Below are 13585 nucleotides of genomic sequence, written 5' to 3'. Positions count from 1 at the left end.
TTAAAGATTTCATTGTTGTTGTACATGCAGGATTGCTGTAAAAGTACACTGTCGTTGTTTCACTTTTGTGTATTTCAGTTTTCGTGTGTTTGGGTTCGGTGGCTCGCCGTAGGGGCTGTGCCAACCCTCTATCCCATTAGCTGAGCCCAGCCCCTGTCTGTGTCTGCTTTAACCTTGGCCAGCAGGCTGGAGGAGAGGGAGAGTAATTCTAACCTTAAAAACCTGCTGATTAAAGCTAGTTTGGTGGAATTCGATTCCACTTAATGCCTTTGGCCGGGAGCCCAGCTGGCTAGCATTAGCATCAACAGACACTGTGTCTTCAGTCATGGAGACAGACTTGCATGAGCATGTGCATGAGTTTCCTTTGGCATGTGCGAAAGCATGCCTGTGAACCTGTATCCCCCCTCTCTCTATCTTTCTACCCCTGTTTTCCCTGATGTCCATCCCAATCTCATTTCTGTCTTTGTTCAGTACATTTCTTTTAACTACCTCGCTTCATCACTACAGTTTTCCTCCCTAAAATGTCTTTTGTTTTCTTCTGTTTTGAATTACTTGTCTTCTAGAGCCTTTAGGAATGAAGCAAAACCTAGTTATGCTTTTTAATTATGACAAGTGTTTCAAAGTATTTTTTTCTCAAAATGCTGCAGTCCTGATATTGTTTTCCTTTTGAAGCTGATGTGTAACTGCATTTACACGTCCAGCACGGCTAAATAATTCCCCTCCTCGAGGCTTGTAAATCAACTGCTCGTGTTCATTTTTCTATGGGTATTCTATATTTAGAGTTGGTTCTTTACATAATAAATTGAGGTTTTTTTTTTTTGTCAGAGCTTTATTTGTTTTTCTTTTTTTTATAGGAATTTAGATTTATTTTCCATTTTTCCACTCATGTCAGGAGCAGCCTGCCAATTCATTTTGTAGCCCGTTCAGATTTGACTGATTTAGAAACTGTAGCTGGTCCAATAGAGAGGGCTGGGGAGATAAATCTAAGCCTCTTTTGATTTATTATGCATAATGTCTCATCAACTGTTGCTTAAAACTTCAGATGTACTGAAAAATTATAGTTACAGCCTTACAAGTTGAGTCTCATTTAAAGGCATGTGAAGGGAGAATCCTAATAAGGGACAGAGTATCTGGGCTAAGAGCCACATTCACAATGCCACCGCCATACAGAGTCACGCATCTCTCTCTGAATCAAATGAAACAGATATACTGCATATTATGCGCCGTCTGGGCATAGTGCCACCCTACTAGGCACTATAAATAATTTGATCCCCTCTGAACTATTGGAAGGAGTGGAGCAGAGTGGATGATTGTAAAGACAGCAGGTAAAATACAGAGCATCATGGTATCAGTTGAAAATGAGCTCATCCTCCAAACTGGAAGTGGCACTTTTCAGCCCTAAGTCATCTAATCACATCTGTCTAGAGCCAGAAATCGTTGGCTGATCAATAGTCATCATGAATGCTGCCAATGGCCAACCAAGTTTGATTGTTGCGTGGTCCATGAATCTCTATTGAGTATGGATTTTGCATTCCCTCCACAGATAACATTTGATAGAGTTGGCTGATTGGCTGCTGTGTGAGCTGTGTTTATGCTGCTGTGCCCCAGGCTGTATCACCTGCCCCAGGCATCTGTGTGAACAGACATATGCAAACATGCACACAAAGAGAAGTACACACACACCAAATGATGCATTGCTTCTAATGAAGCAGTGAACTAGAAGTGACATAACTTGCTAGGTATTTTTGTGAAACATATCTAAGCAATAATGCAAATGGATTTGTTCAATAAAGTCATAAAGCAGGAAGCTGACGATTTTGTGCGTATCTGGTTTTCTGATGCCGACCAAGAAAGACTTAAAAAATGTGCCAGTTGCTAACTATCCGTGAAAAAGTTTGACGCGATAGAAGCTTTACAGTTGCATGGCTGCTTGTAGTCTGTTGCTATAGTGGGCATCTCTGCTTTTCCCCTCTGAGACTGACAATCCAACAACTGCGAACTTGCCTCTGACATTGGAACGTTTTCATCACAGCAGGGAAACAGCAAATTGCCAACATAAACAAGGTGCCATGTGCTGATTAGGACTGTCTTCACACATCATGGTGGCATTATAAGAGAGTTTCTCCTCTCTCAGTCCCCCTAAAACTGTGTGCTTGGTAAGATTGCCTTCACCAACTTTTCGTTTCAAAAACCCATCTCTAGCTGCGCCTGACACCTGTCAACTGTGATGGATGAATGTAAGTGAGGGAATGTCACCGGGGCAACAGGCAGGCGAGGGGCAGAAGTTGCCTTCAGAGGTAGGGATGGGCAGCAACTGGTTGCTCTGCCTCTATTTCTGATGGCTTTATGTAAGACAAACTGTCTGGCCTGTTTGCCCCATATGACGTTTGATCTGGCTCTACCCGTGATGACACCTTTGAGGAGGAGGAGGGGGCATTTTTAGCCCTGGTAATAATACCTTTTCATTGGGTCATATCGCTGTTTTATTGCCTTGACCGCTTGCTTGAGTGGCAGCATTAAATGAATTTTCTCCATCGCCATCTGGCTTTGGAGGACACATGTCGCCGTAACTCTTTTTCGCTCTGTCTGCTGTGACAGCTCATGAATACATTATAAGCATGTTTTTGTAAATTCGTTGGTTAACAATTCTTTAGCCTCCGTCTGTGTCTCTTTTTGCGTGCGCAAAAGCTAACTAATAAGACATTTAGAAGCGTGTGGCTGCGTGTGCACATGCACGTGTGAACCTGTGTGTTTGCGTGAACATGTGCATCCACTGTGATTGCAGCTTTTCAGAATGACACACTGGGAAAGTGTGCACTTTTTATGAGAGGCTATGTGTGTATAATTATCGTTTAATTGCTTGCCCTGTGATGTGCTGTCATCTGTCACAGCCCATAGACAGCAAATAATGGTTCTTCTGCCGTCACTTTGTCACCCAGACGCTCAGCATGCAGAAAGCAGCAGAAACACCAGTAACTGATATGCGTCTTGAATTACTGATAAGGACTCAAGTGTGATGAGCTTTGCGAATATGGCTGAGCTTGTCTATGCAAAAGCCATTTGCTCCATTGTGTATTGTTAATGTGTTAGTGGGTTTTTGTGTGTGTGCTTGGGAATTCTGCGTCTTGTGTATGTCTATGATAGAGAGTTAACCGGTGGGATTTTCATGCAGGACTCACAAGCCTATGTGTGACTGCAAATGTGTTTGATGCCTACTGTATATTGGCACTGACAGGTGCAACAGTTGTGTTATGCTTTAAGCTGCTTGTTTGTCTGGCATGCCGCTTTGTGTGGTTGAGTAATGGAGTAAACAGGAGGAGAGAAGAGCAGCCTGGGGGCTAATGTATTCTCTCCCCAGTCACCCTAGTCACATAGGCCTGTTGCACTGGCACACCTGTCAATCCCAAGGAGCGTGCTATAATGTTATACTGTCCGGCTACACGTAGCTCACTCTCAGCAGGTAAAGTGCCTAAGGCTAAAACAATATTATCCATGATAAATTGAGAAATGCTAAGTTATCTGTGAAAACAAGACACACTTTTTTGACATGGTCATTCTGAGATTCTTTTTATTTATTTGCTTATGTGCATTAGGTTGTGTTTATCCATGTAAATGGTTGGAAGAGTCAGAAATCTGAACAAACTTCAAAGGAAATCACTGCTCTCAGTCCAAATCAAATCCTTTCATTTTATTTTTTTTGAATGTTACTTTTCAAAGTCATCACTGTGTGATGCTACATGTTTTTACATAATTATTCACTAGCAGCTGGCTCAGCACATCACAAAGAATCGGCAGCTGTTGTGCACTTATTATCTCCTAAACAGTGTTCACACAGATAGTGCAAAAGCTTCTGATGTATAAAAAATAATTGTTTTACATAAAATTCTTATAGAAGACTGCAAAAATGTTCCCTCAATGAATTAGTAATTTCCCCATTCTAAACTATTTAAATCTATGCTGTGTTTTCTGGCATAAAATGATTTTGGAAAAAAAATGCACCCCTTTCTGTTTGAATTAACTTTGGCGAAATATGTAAACACTCCAGTCCTTATAGGTAAGTGTACAGTACTGCATCACTAATCCCTACAAAGCACACAGTAAGGAGCACACATACTCTCAAAGTGGCACAGAAGAAATCTATGTGTAGCTGAGCTGCTGTGGCTGACTGTAGTAATGTGATGTTGAATTCACTGTGGCTGTAGGAGGAAGTGTCTGTCCATTCCCAGCGTAGAGTAATGGATGGCAGAGCAATAGGAGTGGGAGGAGGAATGCATCCTACTCCAGACAGCTGTAATGGATGAGAGTACAGCAAAAACATCAGAACAGGAGGCGGTCTGCATACGCTCACCATCTCAAGCGGTCACAAGCAGAGTTTGTTGGTATTGAAATCTGCTAACAAATAGATGCGAATGGAACAATGGAACACCTGGAGAAACAGAGAGGGCTGATGTGTTTGTCAATTAGGCTCTCTGCATGCCAGTGTGCTGGATACACACAACCAAACACGTGTTTGTGCATCTGCAAGGTTTGATTATTTTTAGAGTCCATGTCCTTTTTGTCCTTGTGCTTTGGCTGTAAAGTTTTACATTTCTCCGGTATAATTAGGTAGTTTATGTCTAGACCCAAAATAACTCTGGGGCACATGATACTTAAGGTGCGCTGTGCATTGCATGGTCCTAAAGGCAATGTAGGCCAGCATCCTTAGACTAAGACGCCTCCATCTGTCCCCTCAGCACTGCCTCCTCTTTGACAGCCCCTCAGGAAACCCACCTTATCGTAATGAACACCTACAGCACTTGTTAAATAATAAAGCCTTTGTCCGTCTCTGTGTCCGGAAGCTGAAGAGATGTGGGCGCACCGACGTACATAAACTCTAACACTGCATGTATGATGCCCAGAAGGATTTTCTCCACATTTCTTGTCCAATTTCTTAAACTAAAGAAAGTTTATACTTAACTTAACTTGACCTATCTGCTTTCTTTATTCCAGAAACGTCCTTCTTTTTTTTTTTTTTTTACTACAACTGCACTTTTGTTAAAAACGGAAAAATATTCCATGTCCTAACTTTTAAGTGAGAGACAGATGAACACAGAAAACACAGAAAACGACTGAGTAGAAGCACTGAGAAGGGAGGATGGCGGGCCAAGTGTTGTTTTCTGTCAACCCATGCAGCATTGTTGCTGTTTCTGGCTGGTGAGGTACGTCTGGCAGGACCAGGTGCTGCATACCAGAAAGCATTATCAGCCTTGCATTGCTTTTACCACTGTAACGAGCCCCCTAGTGCAGTATTATCTTTTTACGATAAGGATATCAATAACAGTGCACTTTACTTATGTGCTACCTTGCTCCGGGGAGTGTTAAAGAAGGTAAGGGTGAGCAGGTTTCTGATTCGTTCTTTCAAGGAGAGCCACTGACTTGACTGTATGTCAGTTTTTTTGTTTTTTTTGCTCGTGGATGAACAACTATCAAACTGCATACAGCTGCAAACCATCTCAAAGTTGATGAGATACGGACAGCAACAAGCTTCTTTAGATTCTGTCTGTTTATTGCGTCCCCACCCCCATGAAGTGTAATACAGCTCCTGTGTCTCTGTATCCGATGCTTAAAAAATTAAGTATTGTGTTTTTCATGGTTGAAACGTTTTTACAGCTAATGCAAAGTTTGCAGAGATAAGCAAACATTCTTTTTGTATCTTTAAAAAACGGAACCATCAGATTTTCTGTTCTTGACATTACATTTTATTCATTTCGTCTCTTTTAAACGAAATTGATGTGACCCACTCTGTCCTGCTTTCATTTGCATCAGAATAAAACGCAAAACAAGTTCCATGCTTGTTAAGGGGAAATTCCTTTCAGCAACCATCATCTACCTTAATGTAATTCCTGTTTTTTTTTTGATAAAATTGCTCCTAAAGTAATATGCAATTGTCAGAGAGGTGATAAGGTGTGTTTGGGGGATTGTTTCATACAGAGTTATAGGGATATTTCCAGGTTAACCTCCTTGACTGAATCCTTCCAGGTCATTGTCTTTTTTCTCAAGAACAATTGTTTGACCATCTGCCTACAGCTCCATGAGGGAGTTATGTGATAGAGAAAAAAAGGTCATGGGTTAAAAGGTCACACCTGTCATGATCAGCTGAGAATTCCGGCTGTTTTGTGCACTATGCTGTGTTATAATGTCCTCTTTCTGTCCCCTTTTCTCTCCTTCTCTCCTGTCTGCAGTGTCTGTATGGCTGTTACGTCCACTCCTCCATCATCCCCACCTTCCACCGTAGGTGCTACTGGCTGCTCCAGGTAAGACCTCTTTCTTCTTTACACTTTCTTTAGTTTCTCTGGTAACCTTTGCATACAAACTTTTTCTAAAACATGAATTAGTCCAATGATATTGATTTCTATCACACCGATTGGCAGACATCGACCTCTCTCTCTATCACCAATGGCCCTTGCCCTCTTCCCTTTTCTCTCCTGGTCTCCATTTCCCTTATCTGTGCCAGTCATTCACTTTTCTCATGGCAGTGCCCATACAAGCTGTCCAGCAGCAGGACAGTATCTCAGTCTGTTAAAAGCTTTACCATCTCTCCTGCTTAACAGCTGCAGTGATGGGCAGTAAAAGCATGATGGAAGAGGCTCCCTGCACAGTGCAGTGTGCTTACTGTTCCTCCTTAAGTCTGCAGGCTGAGAGCAGTTGTAAATAGTTGTCCTTTAATCACCTACACCATATATCTTAACATTCTCTTTTTGCATGGCAGCCATTACTGTAGGAGGGTGCCTGTTGGAGCCATTTTCACACAGATTCAAAGAAGAAGCTCAACTTCCTGAGAACAGAAGTTTCTAAAACTAAATGTCTTTGTTTTTTGAACAGATAAAATGACAGTGTATCGAAATTTTAACCCTTATGCTATCCTAGGCACTCTAACATTTTGAGTGGGGTCATCTAGACCCCACAAGACAGTGTGCTGAACCTTTTTTCTTCAATGATTTGTGAACTTCACTGGTGTCCATGGATTACATGAAATCTTTCCACCTTTATCCACCTTTGTCATGGTAGGGATAACACGTCCATGTAAGGCTGGGGTCATAGGATAGCACAGGGGTTCATGTAATATAAGGGAAAATCTGAGAACATTTTAAGGATATCCTGAAATTTCTGAAGTTTATTCATGTATTTTTTCTAAAAATGAAGATTTTTCATCTGTTGAAATGACTAAATGCAATCACAACAAAAGTGACAAAGAGAAAATATTTAAGACAGTAAGTGTTTTATCCTCAATTGCAAGCTAAAACTGTTAAAGGATATACTTCCGTGAGTTGTATATAGAAAATAAAGTTTAATTTTTTGTTTGGTTTCTGAAACTTTAAGGCTTTCATTCCCAGCTTGGATGTGGATAAAGTGCATTGTTGGGCTTTCATGTCTAAATACTTAATGCTTGGATTATTTCCTTATTTGTTTCTTGAATTAGAATGTATCTGGTATTTGAAAATGGCATTTCTGCATTTATTCTTTCCCTCTCTATTGTTTTTATTTGAAAAGACAGTTTAAATTATGTAAAGAAAACATCAGACACTGTTTTGGTTTTTCATTTTACAGCAGCCTCCAACATTTCTCTGTCCATAGTAAGATGGCGTATACTAGTATAGCGCTTTTCTACCTACAAGGACAAAGCGCTTTTACAGTCACAGACCCATTCATCCAGTCACACACACATTCACACACTGGTGGCCGCTGTGTAGTACTCATTTTTCTTATTATATTCTTCTTTTAAATATTTAAAGAGACACCTTTTATTTAGTATAGTTATGGTTCGCCACTATAACTTAAATTGTCTTACTAAAAACTTTACCATGCTGGACTCAGCAAAAACTGACCCTTCCGAAAAAGATAGAATAGAAAAAAGCTGTAATATCAGTTGCTAAATGCTGAAAATTATTTAATGGTCTCACCACAAAAATACTTTAGTTTCTTATCTTCACACTTATTTCCTTATTTGCATTCTTTGTACTAAGCAGTAATAACAGCTAAAGCTGCTAAAAGCCATTCCCCTGCCTATCTCATCTCTGCCAATCTCTTGTGATTTGCATTAACTTGTGTTTTTAAACCTATTAAAGGAACATGATATTTACAAAATGGATTTAGCCTTAATGATCAGGTTTTTTATAGTATTACTAAAAGTTAGTCTTAGGAAAAGTAATCCTAATGCTCCCAAATCTAATTGTATTGACTGTTGATTAGCAGGAACACCAACCTATGATTGTGGACACAATGTCTCTTGTTTTTAGTTCATGTAATCTTATGCTGCCTCTGTATGTTTTTGCTGCACTTTGTGAAATTTGGAAGTTCACTTCAATGTTGCAGGTTCAGAAACTTGGTGTGAAACACTCCAAAAAATGATTGATAGGAAATAAAACTAAGCTGCAGTTCCAGAAGAAAAATCAGTCCAAAATTACTTTGACAGAAATCTCAGCCCCAGAGCATGTAGATGTTCAAAAAAAACACATTTGTACACACTTCATAAAGCACAAACAGCATTGGGGTCACACTAGGTTACTTTTTAAAACTGCAAACTTTTTTCAGCTTCTCTGTAAGCTTGCTGCAAGAGTCACACATAAACAATCATTAAACTTTGAGGAGTTCACTGACTCAACTTTTCTCTCCTGTTACCATGAAGCATTAGCTAAGAACAACTGTCTAGTGTGAATCCTTGGCCTTCCCCCTGTACACGGCTCAGCAGATCTTCTTACTCAACTCCCGAGGTTCCAGGCTGTATATATGCAACTAACAAATCCACCCATTCAAACACAACAGTACCCTCTGCTGCCAAAATAACAACATTTACTCATAAGCTTGTGTTTTCTCATCATTGATTCTTTTTGAACGTCCAGTTTACATCTCTCAAAAGTGGTTTATTGATGTTCATGGCCAAAAAAAATATTATCATTTATATAGCAGACAAGGAGATTCAACTTTTGATCTGAGATCAACCTTCTGCCTCTCTGTCACTTCCTGCCATTTTCAGAGAGCATGGTTGCAGTCTTTCACACTTACTCCCACCCTTTTTTCTCCCTATACTTCTCCACTCTCTGAGCCCTCTGTTCCTAAGTCCCTGTGTACCATTTGCTGTGTCCATATGAGATTTGCAGGCAGTAGTCTGTCAACAGCAGAGCAGCAAGGAGACTGGAGCTCCCAGAGCAGCAACAGGGAAAGGTCACCAGTGAGTGAAAAATGTAAATATTCAGCCATCCTGCAGCCACAGTCACGGAGAGACTGAGATGAAAATAACTCCTATTACACAGCCCCCAACAGGCAAGGAACACAGAGGACGGATGGGGTAGAGACAGGGTTGAAATGACAGAGGATAGACCAAACTTTTTTTTTTTTTAATCTTTAGCAATAAATGCACTCTCTTGGATAGCCAAGATATAAGACTGATCCAAATGTATTGTAAGCACATGCAAACACTTCAGTATAATAAATGTGAGAAAATGGATAGAATGTTGCTTGATGTTAGTATTTATGATCAAATGTATGGCAGTGGATAGGAGCCTAAATGAAAGACAGCTTGAGGGAGGCATCTGACTCTTTATCCACTCCCAATCCTCTCTTTATTGAGTCAAAGCCTGGGTAATGAGACAGGGGACGAGAATAAAGACTCTAGAAGGGGGTCTTCTCTTATCCCATTCACTTTCTTTAAACCCTTTTCACTTCTTTTTCACAATCTGCTCACCCCGTCCACCCTGCCTCCATCTCTTCATGTCATTAGTTCACTTTAGTGTCTGGCCCATCCTGGAAAATGGCTTAGACTAAAGAAAAGTATCACTGCTGTCAACAGTAGCAAACAATACACTTAATTGACAACTGAGACTGAGAGCAGTTGTCAAAAACACTGTTGTAGATCCTGACACAAATGGACAATAAAGTAGCTGATATTCGGCTAACTTTGCACAAAGTTTCAACATTTCTATTAGTTTTTCTTAGTCAAAACCTGAGACTTAAGGTAAAGTGAAAGTCTTTCACATCATCTGTTATGGGGGCACTGATTCCAGTCCCAAAACTCAAGTTCTCAATTTCTCAAAGAAAAAACAAGGAAAACTTGTCTGAAAAAGGAGTCCGATCCCCTGCCAAGCAGCTTCCAAAACAACATGACAGTGCCATTTTTAAAAAATGGGATTAAATTTAAATTTTAGCAAACACTGACATTTCTGAGGCAATTTCTCATAGACAAATGAAGCCAAAGTGGATGCGTTTGGTCCCGATGCACAATGTCAAATTTGGCAAATGCTACACTTAGCATATCAGTATGAATTAATTCATTGCATAACTGTGCCAACTTTTTCACATGTTGCTTCAAAGTTTAATTCGCCACAGATTCTTTCAGTGAAAGCAGCACCAACTATGGCTGCTCGATTCATAATCCTGCAGCCTCTCACAGTGTCCTGCAGGTGGGGAATTACATGTTCTGAAGGGCTGTGCCTGGTCAGGCCTCATGGGCAAACATGAAGCACTGACTGCCAAGTCTTCCCCCCGGGCCTCTGTCATGTGGGGGTGGGGGTCCTGTATCCAAATTGTTTGTAGGATTTGTTGCAAGCACACACACTTTTACTGACACAGAGTATCTCGCCTGTCCTGGTGGCACTGATTGATTCCATTCCTCTCTGTCCTCCTTCTCTTGTTTAGCGCTAATCGAATTCCCCGCTTGCACCCCTCAATCAAATCAGACAGTGGAGTTTGTGCTGGCCGGCAGGGCCACAGAGGTGGAGATAATTATGATATTAATAAGGAGGGGGGTTTGAGGGGAAACATAATTTGTCCTGCTGCCTGGCATGAACACAGAGGGGGGGTCAATAGCCATTCCCTTCGTTTCCTGCTTTAAAGAGTAAGAGAGAGGAATGAGATAATAAAATGACTAGTTAGGCAGGAGGGAATGCTGACGACCTTTTTCTTTAGAGCTATCACTTTTTCCCTCTTACCTCTCTCAGCTTAGACTTCTGTGCTCCAGTCTCTGTCTCACATGAATACATTATTAATATCATAATTCACTGCAGTTACATTTTTCCTATTACATTAGTCCTTCAGAGTATAATGACTTTGGAACTACTTGAATTAGTGTTATGTTGGAAAATGAGTTGTCACTGTAGTCCTAGTGATCATTCCAGCTCTATTAGACAGTATTTCAGTGATTTTAATTTATGGAATAATTCAAAGGTCAGTTAACTGGACAGGCAGAGTGATAACTTTCTGATTGAGGAGAGTTTTTTGACACTCTGTGCTCTGCAGCACAATACTCAAATACTTGTTTTGTTTTTTCCTTTTTGGTTCTACGGTATATTAAATAAACATACAAGATCGTTTGAACTCCAATGCATTAATACTTCAAGCCAGTGCAGTAAACAGATCATGCGCAGGAGCTGGCCCATGTGCTTGCAGTGCTACTTCACATTTCTGCACCAGTAGAGACAGAGGTCTATCTCAGTCTGGTTAATTGAATGGGAAGTCTTAAGAAGCTCCTTTTGCCATGCTGATCCACGGTTCTATGTGAACGCAGGGCACCGCAGCTCCACAGCAGTCGTGCCTGCAGGCTAAAGGCAGACCGATGGATTCTTTATATCTATCAGAGTTCTCTATTTATTCGAATCAGTTTAGTTGCCTCTGTGTTGAGCACAGGAAGACAGGTGCCAGATTCCGAGAGGCTCAGGTGATATCTGATGACAGAGCAGAGCTGTCAGGTCCAGATGCACATCAGATACGTCCAGACTTTGTGAGGCTACGTAATGAATATTTCACTGAGATAAATCATGGATGAGGCTAGGCACCATTCTGTTGATTTCACTGAGAGGGTAGAGAGTCAGGAAAATCTGGTGAGGTTTTAACTGGCTGTCTACAACCTCGGGGCAAACGCAGGCAGCAGAAATATAATTGCCTTTAGCTATGAAGGCTGTTGTTTGTATCAAATGGAAATGCGCCGCTACAAAGTGCAGACTTTTAGAGCGGGACTGTGCTCCTTGACACAACCGTTAAATTCAAAACATCAACACTCGACTGGCAGGAGAACAGGTGGCCGTACATGCATTGGGAGTATGTGTCTGCATACCTGTCAGTGTCTGCACATGCTTGTCCTTCTGTGCATGTGTGTGTCTCTGTAGGAGTGCATGTGTCAGATTTTTCCGCTCTGTTGAAACTCTATGTTGAGAGACTGTGGTGCCCTGAGCAGCATGCTGCTGCTGGCAGGCCCTGACTCTCACTACCATGAGGAGAACAGCTGCTTCAGGAGCTTTACAGGGTGTGAGCCATGTCCCTGTGTCCCCAATATGCTCACACACTCTCACCACCTCTATCTTCTCCCTTACTGTTACTACACTTTGTGAACATGTATAGTCTTAAATGAACACTCTCAAAATGCTAAATTCCAACCACTCTGTCTTTAAGTCTTTTTTTTTTTTTGTAAAATTTTACTTGTTCCTCATTTGCATCAACAGGAACAGGGACCCCTGGAGCTTTTGTAGCGTGTAAACAAAAAGCTCTTCACCCTGTTGTTTAATTACTGACCCATCTTGGAGCGCACTTCCACCACACCCCACCACAAACACACAATGCATTAAAAGCAAGTTGAGCAAAACCCCAGTGGTATGCTGAGCAGTCTCTCCTCTTGGAAGACTGATCCATTCCTCAGCGCCTGCGACCTTTTCTATAGGCTCATCGCCTGGCCCACCAGCACGGCCAATTATCACAAATCCCCCGGCACATTTGTCTTGCCATTTTCATTCTGCAGCCAAACAGGCGTGCATGGCCATAGTCTCACGTAGCCTCCATATAGCGGGCTTGGTCCAGACGGAGAAATAGAGGACCACAGCAGGTATGTGATGCTTAAATAATTCAGTTCTCCTGAAAGGTTAAGCCTCTGCCAGTACGGAGAATTGACATTCATCTTGCTCAAGGGTTTTGTGCCTGCTTTCAGAAAGAGTTGCCATCGAAATGTTTACATTTTGTGGCTTCAATCTTGTTATTGACACAAATATTTTACGTGGAATTGATTTGATTTGAAATGGTTTATTTCAAGCAATTAAGTACAAATAATACACAACAGCAATATAATCATCAGTTATACATTCATACAGTAACTAATCAAACTTAGGATAATTATACATATTAATAAATATTGCTTGAAAGGGGGTGGAAGGAAGCGAACTTATATAATACCACCCCGTTATGTAACCATTTTATTACATGATTTATCAATATCCGGTTCCCAGTTTTTATCAGACAGAATTAAAAATCATAAGATATCGATAAAGCACATGACAAAGATGAATTACTTAAGTATTACGTCAAAAATAACTATTTTATAAATCAACATGGCAAATGCAGATCAGTCATCTGAAATATATGCAGATTATGTTACTTATAAAAGCCATTCATATGAATAAAACATAATACTATATCAGTAAAGTAGACAACACTGTTTCAGGAATTTTCATAGCAAAATTTCATCAAGTATCAAAAGTTAAAAACATGTGCAAAATTATGCTACATTAGGAATGATTTTTGAATCAATTTATCAATTTTTTGGAGAAAGTGAAGTAATATCATTAAA

At 40.6% G+C, this 13585-nt stretch overlaps 1 protein-coding gene across 7 annotated transcripts in view; it reads left to right on the top strand.

The window, feature by feature from the left end:
- camta1a (calmodulin binding transcription activator 1a) overlaps positions 1-13585 on the top strand; it is a 357406-nt gene that overhangs the window by 284980 nt on the left and 58841 nt on the right. For all 7 annotated transcript variants that reach the window (XM_078950301.1, XM_023956772.2, XM_023956777.2 and 4 more), the window contains one exon: positions 6222-6293. In XM_078950301.1, the coding sequence (XP_078806427.1) occupies positions 6222-6293 (72 nt within the window). The remainder of the gene's footprint in view (positions 1-6221; positions 6294-13585) is intronic.

This window comes from Oryzias latipes, chromosome 7, assembly GCF_053564925.1.
Source record: "Oryzias latipes strain Hd-rR chromosome 7, Olatipes_Hd-rR_3.1".
Taxonomy (NCBI): domain Eukaryota; kingdom Metazoa; phylum Chordata; class Actinopteri; order Beloniformes; family Adrianichthyidae; genus Oryzias; species Oryzias latipes.
Note: the sequence above shows the minus strand (reverse complement) of the source record. Positions and strands in the feature narration are given on the sequence as shown.